Source organism: Centrocercus urophasianus, unplaced genomic scaffold (assembly GCF_019232065.1).
Source record: "Centrocercus urophasianus isolate 14NV4802_14NV808 unplaced genomic scaffold, USGS_Curo_1.0 seq_73, whole genome shotgun sequence".
Lineage (NCBI taxonomy): Eukaryota > Metazoa > Chordata > Aves > Galliformes > Phasianidae > Centrocercus > Centrocercus urophasianus.
Window position 1 is genome coordinate 621,415 of NW_024885344.1, and position 8,739 is coordinate 630,153.

At 43.7% G+C, this 8,739-nt stretch overlaps 1 protein-coding gene across 1 annotated transcript in view; it reads right to left on the bottom strand.

Annotated features, from left to right (window-relative positions):
• CACNA1I (calcium voltage-gated channel subunit alpha1 I) overlaps nucleotides 1-8,739 on the bottom strand; it is a 148,482-nt gene that overhangs the window by 43,177 nt on the left and 96,566 nt on the right. Inside the window, exons 5-7 of the mRNA XM_042837747.1 lie at nucleotides 7,413-7,572; nucleotides 5,264-5,579; nucleotides 4,507-4,599 (exon numbers count right to left, since the gene is read on the bottom strand). Of these exons, the coding sequence (XP_042693681.1) occupies nucleotides 4,507-4,599; nucleotides 5,264-5,579; nucleotides 7,413-7,572 (569 nt within the window). The remainder of the gene's footprint in view (nucleotides 1-4,506; nucleotides 4,600-5,263; nucleotides 5,580-7,412; nucleotides 7,573-8,739) is intronic.

Here is an 8,739-nt window from a genome sequence, read left to right on the forward strand (position 1 = left end):
GATCTAGTTCTCCCCATGAAAGCCAAAAGTCTACTAGGCTTATTTTATACGCTGGCAAGTTCCCCTTTAACTTTCTTTGCCTCCGTTTTCCTAGCTGAAAAACTGAGACAGTTCTTGGTGCTGAGAGATCTGGAAGTGAATATCTCTCTCTCCACGTTGTGTATTATGAAATTATAGATTGATCTCCACAAGGAAATCTTTCCACTGCACTCAAATGTGATGATGCTGTGATTGGTGGCTACTCCCTGCAGAGCTGTAAGTAGCAGTATGGCATGAAAATGTAGGGTGTGATTTCTGAACAAAGATCACACACCTGCATTGCTCTGATATGGGCCTTGTGGGGCAGCTCCTAGGAGGAGAGGCACCTCTGCCTTGGGATTTCTGCATTCTCTGGATCGAGTGTCTCTTCCAAGGGACATCTTTGCACTGTGTTTTTCCTATATGACTTGCCCAGGACCCAGCTTCATCTCCATGTCTCTCCTTTCCAAGCAGACAGCTCAGACTCAGAGCTGGATCCAGTCCTGCCTCTATCTTTTGACATGTGCTCTCCTTCATACAACACAGTGAAGGGGAGAGGACAAGAAAGTTGGGTGATATGAAGATCCCAACTTTCAAGCATGGAAAAAGTGGTGTGTTTTATTTTTTCCTGAAAGCACCCCAGCAAATTTTACCAACCCATGAAGCCTACCCCTCAGTGTATAGACTTTGCCACTCTACCCACAAACCTGTGCCTTTGGACATCTTTTTCTCTTGCACACAGGTGCCCAGCCACTCTAGCTGGAGGCTCAATACCTTGGCTCTTCATATTTCAAAGAGGAGACATCTCTGCTAGAATCTGAATAAACCTTTCAAATATGAAGCCCTTATAACCAGATTCAGAATAAGGATGATAAATCAGTTCAAAATAATGGTCTTTTTTTTTTATTCTCCTCCTCTCAGCACCTTTCAAAGTTGTTCTAATTCTGTTCCCCTTCATCACTGAGCCTTTCTCAGTAATGAAGCGTATTTTCCCTTCAGCTTCAGAGCATAGCCTTGAAAAGGAAAACAACACCTCATTCTGATCCCTTCTCTTTCCCCCATGGATTCCTGTAGTCCATGATCTCTTGCACGTTTTCACTGATGAGGGTGTAACTGGGAAAGTGAATCCTCCTCCATTGTGCTCTCCTGCCCTCTTCTCCCTCAGCACTGCATGACCCTCTCACAGGCTTCTCTCTTCTGTTATCTCCTCGGGCTTACTCTGAGTAAAGCAGAGTTGGTTTGGGAGTTGGATGCTCGCTATGCATTTCTGAAATGCAAATTGTGACACTCCTGGTCACAATTTTGCATCTTCTTTGCATCTTCCAGCACCTCCAGAAAAAGAACAGCCAATTAAAGTTTGCAACACCTTCTCTCTAGGTGACATGCAGAGAAGCCAAGTGCAACAAGATGACCTCAGCAGGATCATGATGTAAGCCTGAGGTTGAATCCTGAGAGGGGTTCAGGTTTATATCGCCAAGCCCTGTCCTCTCAGGAACTGTTTACTGTGATCTCCCACTGATAACAGGAAAGGGGAGGAGTGCGAGGACTGATTATGGCAACGAGCCCCCATTCCTTGAACCTCCTAGCAAGAAACATCAGACACAAAGTAACAGAGATTGCTTGATCCTTAAGATGACAAGCAAGTCTACAAACCCAATGTTCTTCTGAGCTTGACTATGCCTCCAATTTAGCAGAAGGGCAGGAAAGGTCCCAGATGGATTGTAATTGAGTGATCCATCTCAGCTGGCTGAGCAAAGAGATCACTAGTGTCTGACATGGAGTCAGACAAAGTGTCTGACAGAACCAGGAGACCATTGATTTAAAGCCCCACACAGTCATCTGGTTCAGCTCTGACACCAAATCATACGTTGATTGAGCTGATCTTGGCTTTGTTCAGCCCAAGGCTTGATCTCTGCCTCTGCAGTATTTAGTAAGAATTGACTAGTGTTAGAGATGCTAACTTACTTGCCCATTATTTTTATTGCTTACTGCTGAATAATCAGGTTGTCTTCTGAAGCCCACACACGTAAGCACTTCAAGGAGGCCAGAGTATCGCTATGTGGATGAGAACCTAAGAAGAGCCTGTAGTTCAGAAGCAATGCTAGTGGGCAAGTAATGGAGCAGTGACACACAGAACACTGGTCTTCAAGGATGAAGACTGAAATGGATAATTGACGCAAGAAAGAAAAGTAAGCCTTCCTTGATGTCAGCTCCCTGGAATCCAGCAAGACCAGGAAGTTATTTCCCAAATACACAAATGTATTTACCAGATTGTTCTGCAAGGCCCTTCTGAGTGCCAGGGTCAGCTGGTGCTCTTCTCTTCAGGGACTACATCAATGCAGGAGTCCTAGAAAATGATGTGAATATACCCAGGTGGTGGAGCTTTCTTTCTGCCTGATGTGCTTAACAGGTAGTGCCCTTATGCAGATGTTAGAAGGTGTATCTGTGAGGAAGGCAGAAGTCACCAATGAAAACATAGCTCTAAGGAGAAGGCTGAGGAGATCTGGCCCTAGAAGAATGAGTTTGAGCTAAGGCTAAGCCTTATGTGGAAAAGGAAAGAGTCAAGACTTGAACTATGACTGCCAGAGCAATCCTGTTTAGAGAGCAAGGCCTCTCAACTGTGGAGAAGGAGGGCAGGAAGAAGGCCACAAGGACTGTGCTTCAGAAGACTTGAAGAGGGAATGTCATTGCTATAAGACAGCTTGGAGGAGAAATGACACCAGGAGATAGCAAGTTCACATTGTGGTTTTGCTAAGTGCTGTAACAGCATATGGGAAACATGGCATTATATGTGAAATAAAAGTAACAGAAATGCTAAATCTTTTCTTGGTGTAACTCCACCAAAGACGAAGGAAATATCCTACCTGGCATAAAGCTCCTATGTTCTGAGTGTTTGATGGAAATAAACCTACATGGCTTCTGCAAATGAGGAGGGCGTGTCTAGAAATGTCAATGACACTCCACAGTAAAATCTCAGGTGGAGTGTTTAATTGAGGGTTTTCAGCTGCCTGCAAATTCAGAGACAAAGTTTGAGTCACTGGGAATACACATGAGCTGAGCCAACACTAAAGGATGCTCCTGTTTCCAATCCAAAAATATGCCATCAGAATTTATGTACTTTGGAGGTGGGGCCAGAGGGCGCAGTTTTTTAAACTGGCCATCAGGAGACAGACATGCTCATCTCAAAGGTCAAACACTGGCTCTGGGAGAGAAACAGGGGATACCATGAAGATTCAGCTTTTTCGTAAGGCCTTTAGCCTCGGTGGACCAGCAGATTTCTTCTTGTGTCACTCCCCATACATACAGTCTACAGAATTTCTCCCAGAAACTTCTAAAGTTTGTTTGCTCTCAAATAATGACATACCAGTCCAAATTTAAACTAGATCCTATGCCACATAAGTCTGTTAATGTTACTGGCAACTGCTTATAAATATCTGTTTCTAGGAGATCATGACTATGTAGGACAAATAATAGATGAAGAAAAAATCTGAGCCAGGTCCATTCAACAGTCCGTCCAAGAGCATGTAGGCTTTGGAGATACAGACTGAGGTCTTTACTGGTGAAGTGACCTAGAACTGAATTGCATTTACTATGTACATTTTAAACTTCCCACAATACATCCTGAGTTCTTCCTTTCTACTTTTGACTTTGGTCCCCATATAGGAAAATTGAAAGTGTCAAGTGCAAGTCTTCATAAATATGGGAAATTCTTCCTTGTTAGAAACATGGCATTCCTCCCAAGGAAATCTATTTGCACATGGGAAGAGGCCTGAGGAAGGGAAAAGGCAATGGCATCGTGTTTGTCAGCTCTCCTTCCATGCACAAACAACAAATCTCCTTACAATAAAACAGCTACCTTCACCCTTCACATGTATAAATCCACAGTCCTCACAAACTGCTTATGAAGTTCTTATCACTGATACACCGCTCTCCTTCCGTCTCCACCGGCCACAAATGATCTCACACAGCTAGTTTGTGTTGGAATGATGTCACTTTGGGAACAGCAGCTCCTTCTTGTTCATAGTGAGGAAGTAATTCAGCATGACAGACCCAAAATCTGACAAAATCTGAATTTGAGACCCTGAATCTGAAGAATCCAGGTGCTGCCAGAAGCCATAAAACAGGAATGAGGAATGAGCTCTTGAGGAATGACTCAAGAACTTCAAATACATAAAAGAAGAAATTGGAATAAAGATGAAGAAATGGTTTTCTCTACTTTTGGGTCTACTGTTTTAAGAGATGTATTGGATGAGCACATTATCCTACACTGGTGTTGATTTTCAATCCTGAGCATATTTCTTTGAGTGAATAGGAAGAACCTGGGTCACAAGTACAAGATTCTGCCATATAATCTTGGTTAGAAACCTCAAGCTGGATTCCTGAGGTTCCAAGAAGAAATCCAGATAGCCAGTTTCTGTGTTGACCTAATATCTGACTTTTGTAGGCTCTTAGCTTGCAATGCTGAGACACAGCAAGTATTATACTTACAATTATCAGCAAGATAAAGTAGATAAAATTGTAGAATGAATGGGCATCCATCACATAGTACATGATCTCCACCCACCCTTCCAGTGTGATCACCTGCAAAATCAAGAAACAAAAAGAGAATCAGGAGGGAAATGGGCATCCGGAGTTCATTTCTCAGTATACACAGGCAGATACTGGCAAGGCTGTTGTATTCCAAGGAAGGTGAGAAACAAAAAGTCCTTTCAAGGAGGCCAAATTTCCATTCCAGGAAATCAGCATGGTACTGCTTGGTGACACTGGCATACTGTCAAAGCCTGTGAGATCATGCTAGTCCACAGCAGGAATATTTCATTAAAATAGTTCATTTCCCTGGATCACAGCAGGGGAAAACCCACAGCAAGTTTTTGTGTCCCTTGTACTGGACACTGAGTACAGCAGGTGGAAAATAAAAAGAGCAAGGATTTTAGCTCCCATCTGCAATGAGTGCTGGTAATTTAAAAAAAAAAAAAAAAAGACTCCTTTGCTATAGTGATCTGTATGAAAACAGGTACACATCAACCTGAAAGGCATAGCCCATTTCAGTGCCTGGAACAACTCTACATCCCTACCTGTCTTCAGGAACACTTTGTGGTGAGCACTTGTTCTCACTTGCCAAAATAGTTGCAATGCCCCTTTCTCTCTGCAGCTGCATCACACCCTGTAGAAACCATCATGGGAACAAAGAAAGACTGGGCTGTAAAAAAAAAAAACAGCTTGAGCTTTGTTAGGAAGATCTTACCTGAAATATCACAATCCAGGCATACCCAATGTTGTCAAAGTTGATGGCACCCTTGTGCGGATTGGCATTGCCGGTACGGCACACGTTATAGTACTGGTTCCAGTTGACACACATGCCACTGACGTTGAACTCTTGCCGGACTGAGTTGTAGTAATAATAATCATCTTTGTCCAAACAACACTCGTGGCCCCGTTCCTTCAGGGGCGGGATCTCATGACAGCCCATGATTCCATTGTCTCCTGACAGTGAGCAGATAAAGGGCATCTCATCATCTTCCTCAGGCTGATAATACGGGGGCAGGACAATGTCACCTTGTCTGTAAGGATTAAAAAAAAGTCTCTAAACTTAATGTAGTAGATATTTTCTCACCAGTGATATTGATAGAGCTGGGAGCTGCCATTCTGACATAGGAACGGTAGCAAGTAAAGGATTTCCATGTTTATTTCCTCAAGAAAAGAGAAGGACAGAGCTCCTGGAAATCAGTGATTTTCCAGGGGCGAGTCCTCCATTTTCAGAGTTCTGTCCTCCACCCGACCACCCCACCTCAAATTACAAAATCTGCTTGCATGGAGATAAATACAGGTTGAAATGCAGGCATTTGCATTCTGATCACTCTCCCCATTAGCATCTAAGCTAAATCAGATGCAGTGATATTAAGGACATTCATTGGGCTTTAACATAGTGTGCTTGTGTGTGTAACCACTGATGGACATGTTTTATAACATTTGGCTCTGAACCTTCTGTATTTCCAGCAAAATTAAATAAAAAATCCAGCTCATGCATAATCAAGATTGCACAGCAACACCTTAAAATCAGGTATTGCAGAAATGAAGTTGACTTAACCTTAACTTTGACTCCTCCTTGACAGTTAGCATTATTGGTGTAATGTTTAATGACAAGTTCATGTGTTTTTTTCCAAATAATGCAGGCACCTTCCAAATGCTTGAATAATTAAAATCATCTATGCTTGCCTAGCTGGAGATGAGATAACGATGAGGATATGAAAGATGGAGATTTAAATTTTTCCATTAAACTCTACATGGTGCACTTGCATTCCTTGCAGTGGTACAATATGCAGCCTTCACATTGCATGAATGCAGACTTTTTCACTGCGGGTCATTGGAAGGGGACAGGTGTTGATAAAAAAAGAAAAACGAAAAGAGAAGAGGCCTCCCATTTTGAGCTAACTGGTACTAAACCACAAAGTTCTGTCATTACACATCCACATCACTTGTGAACTGGCTGCCCGCAGTCTTTGTTTCTCTAGTAATGGTCAGCCAAAGATTATTCAGTATCTGTCACTTTGCAGCCCGTAGCTCCAGTCTACTTCTCAGTTACATCGACTCTGCTTGGATTTAATTACACTCATTAAAGTGGTACCACTCTGATTTACATAAAGGCCAATCATCCTAAACATCCTTTTCTCCCAAAGGAATATATAAACACTGTAAACACTTGCTTTAAGCGGCTCCTACTCCCCAACCCCATTGCTGTTCTGCAGATCATGTTTTTGCACTGATTTTTTTCCCCCAATTTGAGATGGTCTAAAGCTTCAGAACTATTTAATCAGTTTAAATTGATCTACAGATTTTTTTAAAGCAGTCTAAAATGATCAAGAATCTAGAATTAGTATGTGGTTTTAAGAAAACATTTTAAAGCCTGCAAGTCAACAGGAGGAGCTGTGTTCTGCTGAGGGACACTTCTCCCAGCATCTCCATCCTCTCTCGTGGCTCTTCCCAATGGGAAGTTTGCTGCTTTTTCAGTGATTTTCCCCACCTCCCTTGAGAGCATCTGGAGGTCCAAACAGTGACCTCAGCTCCAACCCAGAGGTGCCAAAGGTGTCCCTGGAGGCATCAGACAGCAGTACAGCTTTCTGTAAGACTGTTTGTCTTATGAAGAGAAGTGTTCCTGAATATCAGCTATTTCTGGGATTAGGAGCTGGAAGAGGCAATTTTGTTGACTTTTGCCTAGCCGAATCCCAGTGTGCCAAGGCATCTATGCACTGTGAAGATGAACTAAAACCAGATGCTTCTGGTTTGGAGCAAGCAGTTTGCAGAGAGCCAGACAGCAGAAGCAGAGAGAGAAGGGAAGAAGAAAGAGAAACACCTTTGGGAGAAACAAAAAGGGACATCATCTCTCAGGCACTCACATGGTGAAGTTCTCCTCCATGAAGCAGCGGTTGCGGAGCAGCCCAGCCCACAGCTGCACCCCGATGATGCCGAAGATGAAGAAGACAAAGAAGCAGAGCAGGAGGACGTTCCCCAGCATGGGCAAGGTGTCCAGGAGCAAATTCACAAGGATGCGCATGCCTGCAGGTGGAAAAGAACCAGAAGGAGCAAGTGTAGGACGGAGGGAGAGGGAGAAGAGGAAGGAAAGAGGGAAGCAAGGAAAAAATGAAGAGACAAAAAAAAAAGCTACATAAATACAAAAGCAGAGTGTTGGAAATTAATTACCGCCCAAGTTGGACTAGATTTATGATCATTGCCCTTTCTTGTCGAAACCCCTGCTGACAGGCAGCCAGCAGAGCTGCTGAGATGCCGTGATCTCTTAACCCTAGGCCTCCATCTGCAACACTGAGAAGAAAAGGGAATGAGACATTCAGCACCATCAGCCACATAAATGATATTTCCCCCTCCCCCTTTCTCTGCAGAAAGGCAATGGAGTGAAAACACCGTCCCAAATGTGGACAGCAGCTCAGTGACCCCATTCTCAGATGGCTTGGCGTCAGACCGTGATGACTGCATTGTGTAACCTGTGAGAATTTTGCTGGCCCAAGGCCAGCCTGCCCAGTGAGATGGACCTCTACAGCACACACAGATTGGAATAAACTGGTCTTCTCAGTGGCAGTCTCATCAAACGCTTTCCTCTCTTGGCTAACCATCCTTCCCAAGCAGGGCTGATGCATACAGGCAGTAGGCACAGCTCACAGTCTGCCAGCACACCACCTCTGGCCAGTGCAAATGTTTCTAAAATCATCCCCTCTTTTCTTTTGTTAAATCACCTAATGAATTCTTTCTCTGGTTTTACTTCTTCCCCGGCTCTTCAGTTCATACAGCTAGAAGTAGGGATGAGAAAGACTTGTTTCTCCATGGTGCTAATGACTTTTCTGCTGCTCTCCAGGGATGATAAAAGCCTAGAAATCTTTTCAAGCATCACTGTACCACCTTCACCCCTGCAGTTGTCTCTGCTCTCCACCACAGAGGGGTTGCCAGGGAGTTCCTTCACTGAAGATGTTTCATGTAGGCCAGCCAATAATTAGCTAATTAGGTATTTATAACCAGTTCATTACTTCAGATGGCAGCGGAAGGGGAAAGAGGAGGGGAAGATAAGATTAGGCTTCACTGACAGCCCTTTGAGGCACAAGTTAATCCCCTCTGTATGCCCAGCATCAAGTAATTAGCCACGTGATGCTGTGCATTAGGATGTCTCCATTCTCCAGCTGCTCTTGTTGCAAAGGGAAGGGAAGGGAAGGGGAG